Raw genomic sequence first — 13418 nt, 5'->3', positions numbered from 1 at the left:
AACGTGCAGCCAGAGCCCACAGCACAGCGCCCCGCATCTCCGAACACCCCCGCACATTTGGAACACAACTCCGCAACTCCGATATCTGAAATTCCGACGGCGCACGCCGTGGCCCCGCCTTCGGATGTCCAGACATACACATGACACACAGGAGGAGCATACGGAAACTGAAAGACAGAGTTCCCAATTCGTCATAGCACCCAGACCGCTCACCTAAATCCCACCTTCCCCCCCCCCCCCCGCGGACTCACTTAACACGGCCCCGGAGAAGCCCGCGAAACGCGTGAAATGCGTGAAATGCGCACTGTCTCCGCGGAAATCACATCACGCCGCGGCCGCTTCCCCTCTGCAACTGTTGCCATTCGTACAGCCGGATGAGGGTCAAACTCTTACCGCCTGTGTACTAAAGTCCTCCTACTGGGTCAAAGAGGGTCAAAGTGAAACAAAGAGGCACAAGCCCACCATTTTTTGCTACCCTGTTCACATTTTGACCCTCCTGCGCCCGGAAAACAACTCGGACCCTTCGAACAGCCTCCTTACAACTTTAAGAGCCCACGTACACTATGCTAAAATAATAAAAAAAGTTGCCATTAGTATTACGTTATTGATACCTCTAAAGAACATTCTATGAAAATCTATCTGGAATGACACAACAGACCAGTTTCACGAAACACAAAGCAAAAAAAATGAAGATCGCGTAAATGGAACTCTTTTGACGAAACCTTCTTTGGTTATCGTACTGTTCGTAGTACTGGGAGCTTAACACTAAGTTTTCGAATACGTGCGTAGTTCCCCTGAAAAACAAAAAAAAGGTTTTGATTGTGATTGTTATTGCAATCGGAATTTATGACATGTCATTTCGGCGGACAGAAAGACGTATATAAATGGTGGAGTTTCTGACTTAAGTTGGAAGTTGGGTAATATTCTCCTACATTACTCTTTTCAGGTTTAATTACTGTTAACATATCGGCATATTGTATTTACTGTTTTTATTCTTATATTTTGCTTTAAAAACTTAAATATCTGTATTGCGTCGAATTGTAGCAGAAGCGTGTTACAATTGAATTATCTGTGAGCAGTCAGCATCAAGCAAAAGTATCTTATAGATTTTAACTTGGCATTATTAGTATCGGATCGTGTTCTTTCTGATTTTTCTCGTGCTTTTTTTATCATTACCTGTTAGAGTGAAGTGAGAATTGGGCAATGGCTGATAAACTGACGGAAAAACTGGTCGATATGACCAAGAAGCCTTTTGCAAAGCATCACGGCCATGGATCCAAGAAAAATACGGCAGCTACACGCTCGTCGGTGGCGGTGCGCCATGACGGGGGTGAAGATGAGGATGCCAATCCCGTGGCTTTCCCCGCGGGCGATACCGATGATGCGGATCCTAAAAGCAAGGTACCGGAGAAGGAAACGAAGAGCAGCTCGTCGAAGGACAGTGCGCTGAAGGTTAATTCTCTGAAGGACAACTCTTTGAAAACGGACTCTGTGGATAATTCTAAACCAAGAAGGAAGTCGTTTTTAGAAAACGACAAGATTGAGAATTTCACGCCAGCGACCAGGAAGAAAAGAGTGAGTTCCCTGTCGCTGAGTGATCAATGGATCAATGGGACGGCGCCAATGACGCCCTTGGATGCAAACGCCGAACGCAACGGCTCGATTTCTTCGAGTTCTACTAAATTCTCCAGTAGGAAAAACTCGGTTCTAGTGAGGGAACGCAAGAAAACAATCGAGCATGAGCGGGTTGCCTCGTATGCTTTTGCATTTGATATCGATGGGGTTTTAATTAGAGGACCAGAAACGATTCCACAAGCCCCAAAAGCTCTTAGAATGTTAAACGGTGAGAACAAGTATAATATTAAGGTGCCCTACATTTTTATCACGAATGGTGGCGGTAGATCCGAGAAGGCACGTTGCAAAGATTTATCCAAAAGACTCAAAATCACGGTTACCGAAGATCAAGTTATCCAGGGGCATACGCCTATGAAGGATTTGGTACCAGTTTACAAGAATGTTTTGGTCGTGGGTGGTGTTTTGGATTCATGCAGAAAAGTTGCAGAAGACTATGGTTTCAAGAATGTTTACATCCCGCTAGATATTATGAAATGGAATCCTAGTGTTACGCCGTATTATCAGTTAAATGATGAAGAAAAGGCAATTGCCAAGGATGTTGATTTTTCTAAAGTGAATATCGATGCAATTTTGGTGTTTGCAGATTCAAGAAACTGGGCGGCTGATCAACAAATCATTCTTGAACTTTTGTTGAGTGAAAATGGTATAATGGGAACTATTTGTCCAACCGCTGATAGTGGGCCAGGTTTATATTTTGCTCATTCCGATTTTGTTTGGGCAACGGATTATGGTTTAAACCGCTACGGTATGGGTGCTTTACAGGTTTCTATCGCTGCATTATATCAAGAACATACAGGTAAAGAATTAGAAGTCACAAGGTTTGGCAAACCTCAAAGGGGGACTTTTCGTTTTGCCGAAAAAGTTCTATCAAATTGGAGAAGAGAAACTTTATCCGAGCATGTTGAACAATTAAAACTAGAAAGAACTGACAGTAGCAATACCTCTCATGATCATGATGAATCACTTTTCACAGAATCAGAAACTGATGCATTCGATGATGAAGATGATGATGATGACGACGTTAATGATGACAACGATAGCACAACTCAAATAAATGATCCATTTAGTGAAAAGGGATTGGATTTGAGTAAAGGTTCAAAGATAATTTTAGAGCTACCACCTGCTTCGACCGTATATTTTGTTGGTGATACTCCAGAATCCGATATCAGATTCGCAAATTCTCATGATTCTTCATGGTATTCCATTCTTGTCAAAACTGGTGTTTATCAGGACGGTGCCACACCAAGATATACTCCAAAAAAGATCTGTGAAAATGTTTTAGAGGCTGTTGAATTTGCTATTGAAAGGGAACATAAAAAGGAATTGGAAGAATGGAATAAATCAGCTACAGTTGACACACCAGTTGTTGAAGAACGTAGGGAAGTTACCAGGGTATAATTTCTTCTAAACGAGCGAAGGAATGTTCATTCATTCATCATGCACTGCTACGATATGTCATGTGTGTATGTATTGATAGATAAACGCATTATATCTGAGGGTTGGCTTTTTATTTTAATTGGATGAGATAGATAACAAAGGAAAATAGATATATATATATATATTAATGAAATAATTTTTATAAGCTTGCTTATAAAACTGCACCAAACCCAAATGTGATCTTGATTGATCTTACATAGTAATCTTCAAAATTTCCGCGAACGCGGTCCTCTTCGCCGACTGGTATGCCAGTCCATGTAACTTGTAATTTTGTTTCATGGTACTCTTTTGATTCATGAAATTCCATAGATAAGTTGGAAAAAACTTTATCACGCCAATCTTTCAATCTCCATTTGAATACTAGTTTTTTGTTTAAAACTGACTCAACAAGCTCACTGGTAACATTTCCACCAAATAGTTCGAACATATCACCGACTGAAATCTCTGGGCCATTCCCTTTTATGCAATTTATACCCGATTTACTCCATGCTAAAATACGATCCTTGGCAATGAATGTACGATAGAGTTCTTCGGCAGGTACATTGAACGTTGGCTCTAAATGAATCGAGGTAGTATTCCCCCCACTAGTTGCGATGGAAGGTTGCGGAGATTTGACACTTTTGGCGTTTTTGGGCTTGGATGAAGTAACATTTGATTTTACTTCATTCTGCTTGGTAGTGGCGTTCGTAGATGTGGTACTAGAACTGGGTTTTTGATTAGCCTTGGTGAAAGTAGAGTTTACTTGATCTTCTGGGAGCTGAATGGCACTACCATGAGTATCTAATAGTTCTTTGCTAAAATTATGGAAAATCTTTCTAAGTTGTGGAACCAATTTTTCTCTTATTACGGGTTTAATCTCATTCAACTTCGACGTTTCTTTGTAAATCGAGATATCAAATTGATAGTCTGCTTCTTCACTATCGAATGCAATTTCTGGTATACTTACGCTTCCTTCAAATTTCTCCTCTTCAACATTACCCTTAATCAAAAGCACAAGTTGCAAGTCAAATAAAGAAATAACTTTACCCTTTCTTTGACTGACTTCGCAGTCCCCCTCTATGGAAGAGATAGAAGAAACCTCTGCGTATTTATCCCTGTTATCACCTGTATTCAATCCAATTAATTTCTGATTGAAATGTTCACGAGCCCAGCTGAAACAATTCTTATCCACCCAATGCCAGTTATTAGGATTATGAACGACCATTTTATGTGTTACTGGTATGAAAACTACAGTTGCTAAAGCGTATCCGCTCTGTTTTACCTTAAATACAGAAGCGTTTGATTTATGTACCGTATATAACTCCTTCACATTTTATTCTTCATTTACTTTTTGATGAAGGCCTTTTATGTTCCAGAAAGTTCTGTATCCTTTTAGCTTGAAGAGGCTAAAGAAAAAAAAAAAAATTTCGATGGTTTCATTAAATAGTTCGTTAAGATATTCATCAAGCTTACATAAAGTCAGATAAATTTGTGGTTGTCATGGATGGCAGCCCACCACCAAGAAAGTCCAACATCATATGCATACCGCCACCACCACTATATTCATCCACATCCTGTGGCAGCACTTGTGACACACCTTCCAAGAACCAGACTTTGTCTTTCATTTCTGTCGTAAATCCTCTTAGTAGTTTATAGTAGCTTCTCATGATTCTCATGGCACCTAAATCACCGGTCATCAATAGTGCAAGGAATGTCTTGTCCAACAAAGCAGGGAAAGCGAATACTCTCAATATAAAATCGGATTGGTTCTTTTCACGTTGCAACTTATCAAGATATGCTAGTGTTATGAGGTACGGCGAATCTATCTCCACAGGATATAGATCTGCTATACTTTCGTCAAAACAAACTAATTCAGAAACTGTACCACTCTCTTGGTTTATTACATCGCCAAGATCACTCAAATCGACCGATATTAGATTATAGAATCTTGATTTTTCAGTCAATGGCCACACGGCAGTTAGAATAGTGGCAGCACCCTTAACATGAAATATCCATGCTGAAGGAGACATCGAATTAGCACTAGAAGAATTTGAACTTGAAGCATTCGCCAGAGAGTCCATTATAAGAATTAGTGCACTAGCAACTAGTGCATCCGTATTATCTTCCGAAATCTCCAAAACAGCCTGTCTCAATAATCTCAATGCATCGAGTCTGTGGCTTGATACATAGTGCTCCAATCCCGGCTCTGTTCGGGAGAGATGAGTAGCACTGAAAGCTAATAACGAATGCATTAGAAATGGATATTCGAATGCCAGCTCAGGAATATCTGTGCTCCATACTTCTAACCCCGAAATTTCTGCTGCTGTTATTGATGGCCAGACTTTAGTACAATAATGATGAAATAATTTTAAATCAACTAAATTGAGACTTCCCTGATTCGATAATTGGGTCAATTTGGCTATCATACCATTTTGGGAAGAGTCGTTGGTTGTAGCAGATTCCTGTGTCTGTGTTTTGTTCATTCCTTGGCTTTTTGTAGTTGGTTCTTCAAGATCTACTCTACCAGCAACCGCAGCAGCAGAAGGTGAAGATCCAGAAGTGTTCATTTCATTTTTAGCAATGGGTGTAATTGGTGCCATGGATAGTATAGTTGGATTACCTGCTAGGTTTGGGCTTTGCATCATATCAGATGGCCCTTCCTCTGCATGATTTATGTTTCCATCTTGCCTCACCTCGTTTTTCCTAGCATTTTCTTGCTGCTCCTGCATATTTGCCAATGCCTCTTCTGCGGAACTGGCTTTAGCAGCTTGACTATTTGCATGATATTTGATTCCCAAAAGTTCTTGAAAATCGTATGTCACACCACCGATGCCTGCTGTAGGAAAGCTTCCCATTGCTTTTAGATTCATACTCGCCTTGTTTAACTGAGCAAGTGATTCTGCTTGAAATGATAGATTGTTTGTGGGAATATGATTCTGAAGCAAGCCATTAGTATGAGATTGTGTGTGGTTTTGCTGTTGTAAAATATCTTGCTGAGAATGAGGTAGCGGCTGTTGATGAGATGAATGCGATTGCGATTGTGATTGTGATTGCGACTGTGATTGTGATTGCGACTGTGACAGCGGCTGAGAATGCGGTTGAGAAAGCGGTTGATGCTGTACTGCCGTCGCTGAAGGGAACCTTATGGGAGAGAATATGCTACCAATACTATTTGTAATATTCATGCCAGCAGGCTGAAAAGACGGACTGTTTGGTAGGTCAAATGCAACATATTTTTCGGAGTTTGACAGCGTCATCAGTTGGGGAAGTAATAAGAACTGCTGTTGTTGCTGTTGTTGCTGTTGTTGTTGTTGTTGTTGTTGCTGTTGTTTTTGTTGTAGTTTTTGTGCCTGTAGCTGCTGTTGCGTTTGCTGCTGCAGATGCTGTTGTTGGTTTTGATGACCATTGATGACCTCAGGTATCGGATTAGGCAGCAGTAAGCCGTCCATTACACCTTTTCCAGGAGTTAACGATGATGGACGTCTTTCTGGAGAGCCTAACTTAGACAACGTCGACTTATTTTTCAGATCATTGATGTCTGATTTCGACTGATTCAGTTTTACATTATTAGGGTCGAAAGAATTGGACTCATCGTGTCCCTCAGTCTTTATTGCCGAGGCGTGATTACAGCTACTGCAGCTACTGTGTCTGCTGTTTATCTTACCATATTCTGCATCTCTATTATCACTCGATTCATCAGCTGATTTCATCGAGTCATCGCCCTCATTGCTGGTGTTCTCTCTCTCATCATTGTGCCTAGTTTCGAATTTGCTTTTTGAGAAATCCTTCTTTCTTCTTGGTTGAACTGGCGTATAAACGCATTCCAGCTTCATATTTAGACATCTTTGACAGACCGGTTTACCTTCATCGCATTTAACCCTTCTTCTTTTACAATTATCACAACCGTTCTTTGACTTGTTGTGAAACTTTCGCTTCCCAGTAGAAGTCTTACTCACTTTTTTCCCGTCCACCTCTATGAGCTCCACTACCTTCTCTTTTTTTCTGGATGCTGGGCTAGTTTTACCAACTCTCTTCGTTTCGTTATTGATATTCATTTTTTATCCGAGTAGTACTTTCCAGAGCTACAAAACTCTTGCACGATAGAGCGGTACGCTTTCGTTTTTTTTCAATTGTGTTGGCACACCTTCAGTATGGGGTTAAATCACACTCACAAACGAGCGGTATAAACCAGACAGAATTAAAAACGTCTTGCTGGATCAATAAATACTTTGGTAACTTGAGATAGCAAGGAAGTCTTAGCGCCTTCAATAGAAACAGTTTCAAAGATGACACTCATTATTCCGTTATGGGTTAGCCCGATGATGTTTACTTGTTGCCAAAAGTCCACCTCGTTTAGCCACCACCTGAGCATTCACTTCGAAAGCTGCCTCTAAACGAGGCATTTATACGAGGAGCATGAAAAAAAAAAAAAAGAAGAAGATAAAATCGGCCCATTTAGCTCAAAAAAGGACGAAATGGACTAACGTCACCACCGCCTCTAAGCTCATTCTATCGCGCTTGTTACCCTTCTGCCAGGTACCAATGGACAACAAGACGGCTCGATACCAACAGCTACAGTTTTGAAAGTAAACCACCAAAGAATTCGCGACTGATGGCTGAGTATTTTAGTTCTGATCATAGGTGGTTCTGAAGTGTTTTCGGAAGACAACATGTCTCAAAGGGTTTGCTTCTGGAATTCATTTCGTTTCCCTTTTTCGGTACTTTTGTGAATTATGGTACTCAACTCGGTATTTTTTTTTCTTCCAGAGTAATTTCGGCGAATGTTCGGCAGAAAGGTAAGATGAAACTGCTTTTCGTTGAAGTCGAAGTTGACTGCTCAATTCTCAGTAAATAGATAGAAATGAGTGCGGGTTTTTGTTATGATGTGGACGAGTTGAACGTTGTCAAGACATCCAGATACATTAGACATTTTTTATATATGTATATTTTACACGTTGTTGTATGTGGGCTCGGTGAAAGTGCTACCAACTCACATATGATCATGGGGATCTTCCTTTGGTGGCTCTGGATCAACTGTGATCATGGTATCGATTCTCAAGATCGCAACACAGGCCTCCAAGGCAGATTTGAGAGATTTCACTTTACTTATGGTAGGTTCCAGGACACCGGCTTGAACCTCGTCCACAATTTTGCCCCTAATCAGATCTAGACCGTAGTTCCTGTAATTTCTTCTCTTGATATCTTCCAGCTTGGCTTGTTGACTTGCAGCATGGTAGGATCTCAGCTTGGCGATTAGTTCACTTGAATCTTTGGCCGCGTTTACTGCCAAAGTTTTTGGAATGACTAGCAAAGCCTGTGCAAATTCTGAAATAGCTAATTGTTCGCGAGATCCCACAGAGGTAGCAAAATTATCCAGGTAGATGTTAAGTGCTGTTTCAACGCAGCCACCTCCCGGAACAACGTTTCCGCTTTCCAAGGTTCTCTTTACGACGGAGAGTGAATCATGTACTGAACGTTCCATTTCATCTAGTGAATAGTCATTTGGTCCACGGAGGACGATTGAAGAGGATGAGTGCTTGGAGGTGCCTTTGATCAAGATACATTCGTCATCCGAAAAACTTGTTTGTATTGCTTCTTGGCATGTACCTAAATAACTGCTTTCAAAAGTCTCATCACCCTCCAGGTTTGACATTGAGTTAACCAACGTGGCACCAGTGGCACGCGCAATTCTTCTCAAATCTTCCTTTTTACAACGTCTGACTGCCATTATTTTGGCCTCAACAAATTCCTTCAAACACAGGTCATCGATACCCTTAGTAGTCAGGACGACTTGAGCACCCGAGTCAATGATCTTTCTGACTCTCTCCAATACCATACCATATTCACGATTACGTATTTCTTCCAATTGCTCTGGATCCTCGATGTTGATTTGAACACCCATTGCCATACGTGCTTTCTGCAAATTTATATCCAGACATGCCACCTTAACATTTCCCCCAGCAATCCTCTTGGGCATAGCTTGAGATGCAACAGTACAGTTCAAAGCATAGCCTTGAACCAATACAGATTCTTTAGCGGATTTACCATGAGCTTTTAATATGTTGACCGCTTTGACTGGGTATTTAAGTTCTCCTTTAGAATTTTGTGTCTTGACTGCTAATAATGCATCGACAACCAAGCTGCTGAAAAAGTCTGAATCAGATCCAATGATTTTTGAAGACATGCTTGTCTTTGCAATGTTTATAAGTGTTTCTTTTCCTAACAGATCAACATTTAGTGACAAAACCTCATCGATGAAACGAATTGCTTCTCTCAAAGCAACGCGAAAACCGGTAATAATGGTTGTTGGATGGATTTTATTCTTGACTAGCTCGTTGGCCCTTTTCAAAAGTTCAGCTGCAATAATAACCACACTGGTTGTACCGTCCCCAATTTCACGGTCCTGCTGCTGTGCTAACTCAACTAAGATTTTCCCAGCAGGGTGTTGAACATCAAGCAAAGATAAAATAGTCGCACCGTCATTGGTCACTGTAAAATCACCAATGTCATCCACTAACATCTTGTCTAAGCCGACTGGACCCAATGAAGATTTGACAACATTGGCGACAGCTGAGGCAGCTAGAACATTTTGGTTTCTGATGTCATCACCACTGACTTTCTCACCTCCCAGAAATAAAGTATCCGAACGAGAATTATTGAAGACTTGAGCCATTCTTACGATCCCTTCCCTGAGTTCCTCAGATCTTTTATCTCGTTCTTTCGCTAGATTATGGTCTATAGCATTAAGTTCAACAATTGCCACTACGATTGTTGTCTTTCAGGTAATGTATTGAACTGAAGCTTTTTCTTTCACGTCACGATGAACGGAAATGATAATTATCTAACTGAAGCCACATTGAAATGGAAAGCTACTTGAAAAACTGTTTGCAATACAGACGATAAAGGATGATGTTATTAGATTTTCATGTCGTCATTCTCAAAAGAGCTGCTATACAAAACTAGAAAGTTTAGGGAACTTCAAAAGCATATAGAATTGTGACAACTCCACAATCAATAAAGAACCCGAGGTCAAAAACCCGCCAACTACTACTTTTAAAACTCCCGTTCTATTATATTATATCTCTTTCTCCTCTTGCCCAGTTAACTTGACTACAAAATTGTACATTTTTTACTTTTTTTTATAACCGGAGGTTCTAATGCTGCAACTATGGCTTCATCAAATACGTTTTTAAGACCACGTTGGGTGAGAGCTGAACATTCAACATATTTTACAGCTCTCAATTCTCTGGCTAACCTTTCACCTTGCTCTGAACTGATAGGACGTAACCTCTGTCTCTGAAGTTTTTCGATGATTACTTTATCATCTCTAAGATCTATTTGTGTACCAACGATCAAACATGGAACACCGGGACAATGATGATGTACTTCCGGAAACCACTTTTCTTTGACGTTTTCGAACGACGGTGGTGATATGACACTGAAACAGACCAAAAAGACATCTGTTGAAGGATACGAAAGCGGTCTCAACCTATCGTAATCTTCCTGACCAGCTGTATCGAAAAGTCCCAACGTATAAGGCTCATCACCGATCATTACTGTAACGGCATAATTATCGAACACGGTTGGAACGTAGTCTGCTGGAAATTGGTTGGTAGTATAGGAAATTAAAAGACATGTTTTACCAACAGCACCATCACCGACAACTACACATTTAAGCGTTTGCATTATCTTTGTTCAATTTGTTCTCTTTTGTAGTTCTTGATCTCTTTGAGTTCCTGTTTTTTTACTACCTCAACCGATGTCTTACGGCACCGATTAAAAACTATAGTTGACTTTGGGTCGTACAAGAAAGATTGCTGGTATGCGTTTCCCGTGCTTGTATGCCAGATCCTTGAAGTAAGTTGTTTATTCCTTTCTCCTCGTCGGTGCTCTCGTTATCTCGTGAATCATCGTCGACGTACCAAATTCCTAAAATATCAGGGTAACGTTAAAAACCTCACATAGTTCATTCGTCAAGATATATTTCGATGTGGTGAATTGGTATAAAAGAAATAGAGCCATTATTTTAATATCTATCAGTTTATTTATTCTTCATCAGTTTCTTCATCAGTTTCTGATTCTCCATCTTCCGAATCGCCTTCCTCCGAGGATTCTTCATCTGCTTGTTTCAGCCATTCAATCCACTTGGCAGTCAGCTTATTGATATCGTTGTAAGCTGGATCTGTTGAGACTTGCTCCCACCATTCGTAAATAATATCTTCTTCCAAAATATCATTGTCATATAGTGTACTTAATGAGCTGAAAAGGACCAAATCAGGCTTCTCGAAACCTATAGCTAGCGTCTGGTGAATTATGATATTCATCAAATCAAGAAACTCTTCATGTTCGAAAGCCTGTCTCCTAAACAGTAAGCCCCATTGTCCGAAGACTTTTGTCACCGCTTGCTTTGGGGCTAAAGTCTGCGTCGCAATGAAATGGTACACCCTCCTTAATAGCGCTATAACAGTAGCAGTTCTAACCTCGTGATATGTTACATTCATACTCATTCTAAGAGTGTTCAGTTCCAATAATGCTGTATCTAAATCATGATTGTTTTCAATAGCTCTTTTTACAGTTTCGATACCTTCCACTTCAAAGTCTTCATCTTCGTCGAGTTCAGAGGCATTTTCTTCTCTATCAGTGTACATACTGTTGGTTGACATTGTTCTCTTTTTCTTACTCTTGAAGGTCTTGGAAGAAATGGAATCATCACTCAAATAGAACTCTTCGAGCCTATACGATAAGGCGTTAGCTCCTTCACCCGAATCAGATGAGTCTTCATCATTATCAGAAATATCACTGTCGTATACGTATCCTATTCCCTTGGGTCCAACTAGGTTTACCGCTAAGGAAGTAATGATTCTCCTGGAGTTTTTGGCCTGCTCTTCGATTGTCTCTTCTTCGTCATCAGAGATTCCAAATTCGTGCGCATGCATGCTTTTCACAGGCTGACCTGAGATTTTTGTGCCATTCGGAATTTCCATATTGCTATCAATGAACACATTGTAGCCTACAATACACCCGTCATTTAATATAACATTGTCACGAAGTGTTGCATTCGAGGCAACAATGCAATGGTCGATAATACTATTGTTTCCTATCACTGCGTTGTCCCAGACGTAACTATTTTTTATGACTATATTTTCACCGATTTGACAATTCCTTCCAATAACAGAGTTTTCGATTGTTGTACCCTCGCCAATCTTGGTTTTTGAGCCAATGGCAGTGTTCTTACCTATTTTACATGATTGTGCCAACATAATGTCCCTTTCCTTATAAATATGACCCGATTCATATGAGTAAGTTTGGTCAGATAATACATTTGAGTCTAGAACTAGTGGATAACACCATCTGCCAATAAAATCCTGAGTGATAGTGTCGTAGGTCTTCCAACTGACAACTCTATTAGCATATTCTTCAGTAACATACGCATAAACATGCTTACTCAATAGGTCACTAGTTAAAACACCTTTGATGAAATCTGATCTTAACATTTGATAATCGAAGTTCTCCTGGAAGACTGCTGGAACTAATGGCGAACAAATATCAATACGACAATCAATTAAATCATTTCGTATGACAAAATCATCAACATCCTCTAGGAGATCGGAATCAATCTCAACCTCTGTCTTCGCTTTCGAACTTGAAGACGGAATATCTTGGTAATATAAACATCTGTTGTTTGATTGATCTAAGATGAATGCGGCGGGTTCAAAAGTTCTGGTCTTATGAAACTGACTAGCCTTTGCCAGACACATTGTTACTATATGGTCTTTATCCTTAGAATGCATTCTCTTGTGAAACTCTAATACTTTATCGAACTCAATATTTGTCACTACGTCACCACTAACTAAGATAAAATCACCGGTTATGATGCCTCTGTTGTCAAGATCTCTCATGGCGTCACCTACGGACCGGGCCTCCGGTGACATTAGCGTTGTTACCTTGAATGGAGACCATGGTAAGTTCCATTTGGAATCTTCGATGTACTCGTCAATCTTGCTAGCATGAGATGAGCAAACTAGGTAAACTTCATTCACACCTGCCTTGGCCAGAAACTCCAAAGTATATTCAATGAGTGGCACATTTGCCAGTGGCAAAAGGCACCTTGGTTTCTCAGAAGTCAACGGCATGAATCTAGTTTCAAATGAATCTGTTAACACAATTGCCTGCAGACGATCATCTTGAACAACGTCAGCTTTAGGTCCACCATGTGAACCTTTGCTACTATTCTTTCCCTTTTTGCCCGCCATTTGCGTATTTGTTACTTTTTACACTCAAAATAATTTAAACAATGGGAGCTCGCAAAGCCTGTAGTTTAAGATGTATAGTTCTTTGTCAGTTGAATTATCGAAGATGGATTATTT

At 40.3% G+C, this 13418-nt stretch overlaps 6 protein-coding genes across 6 annotated transcripts; 1 reads left to right on the top strand and 5 right to left on the bottom strand.

Annotated features, from left to right (window-relative positions):
* Window positions 1-1203: 1203 nt before the first annotated feature.
* Window positions 1204-3033, top strand: HG535_0F04700 (uncharacterized protein; the record flags this gene model as incomplete). The annotated part of the gene is made up of 1 exon (XM_037289788.1): window positions 1204-3033. One exon carries the CDS (start codon window positions 1204-1206, stop codon window positions 3031-3033), a length of 1830 nt encoding a protein of 609 aa, XP_037145683.1.
* A 190-nt stretch (window positions 3034-3223) lies between these two features.
* AHA1 (Aha1p) lies at window positions 3224-4276 on the bottom strand (the record flags this gene model as incomplete). Its single annotated transcript, XM_037289787.1, has 1 exon — window positions 3224-4276. One exon carries the CDS (start codon window positions 4274-4276, stop codon window positions 3224-3226), a length of 1053 nt encoding a protein of 350 aa, XP_037145682.1.
* A 244-nt stretch (window positions 4277-4520) lies between these two features.
* On the bottom strand, window positions 4521-7106 carry UPC2 (Upc2p; the record flags this gene model as incomplete). Its single annotated transcript, XM_037289786.1, has 1 exon — window positions 4521-7106. The coding sequence occupies one exon, from the start codon at window positions 7104-7106 to the stop codon at window positions 4521-4523; it is 2586 nt and encodes an 861-aa protein (XP_037145681.1).
* A 935-nt stretch (window positions 7107-8041) lies between these two features.
* TCP1 (chaperonin-containing T-complex alpha subunit TCP1) lies at window positions 8042-9724 on the bottom strand (the record flags this gene model as incomplete). Its single annotated transcript, XM_037289785.1, has 1 exon — window positions 8042-9724. The coding sequence occupies one exon, from the start codon at window positions 9722-9724 to the stop codon at window positions 8042-8044; it is 1683 nt and encodes a 560-aa protein (XP_037145680.1).
* Window positions 9725-10161: 437 nt separating this feature from the next.
* Window positions 10162-10737, bottom strand: CDC42 (Rho family GTPase CDC42; the record flags this gene model as incomplete). The annotated part of the gene is made up of 1 exon (XM_037289784.1): window positions 10162-10737. One exon carries the CDS (start codon window positions 10735-10737, stop codon window positions 10162-10164), a length of 576 nt encoding a protein of 191 aa, XP_037145679.1.
* A 359-nt stretch (window positions 10738-11096) lies between these two features.
* On the bottom strand, window positions 11097-13304 carry GCD6 (translation initiation factor eIF2B catalytic subunit epsilon; the record flags this gene model as incomplete). Its single annotated transcript, XM_037289783.1, has 1 exon — window positions 11097-13304. The coding sequence occupies one exon, from the start codon at window positions 13302-13304 to the stop codon at window positions 11097-11099; it is 2208 nt and encodes a 735-aa protein (XP_037145678.1).
* Between the last annotated feature and the right edge of the window lie 114 nt (window positions 13305-13418).

The sequence above is a fragment of the Zygotorulaspora mrakii genome, chromosome 6, assembly GCF_013402915.1.
Source record: "Zygotorulaspora mrakii chromosome 6, complete sequence".
NCBI classification, from domain to species: domain Eukaryota; kingdom Fungi; phylum Ascomycota; class Saccharomycetes; order Saccharomycetales; family Saccharomycetaceae; genus Zygotorulaspora; species Zygotorulaspora mrakii.
The sequence above is the reverse complement of the archived record's forward strand: the minus strand, read 5'-3'. Positions and strand labels throughout refer to the sequence as shown.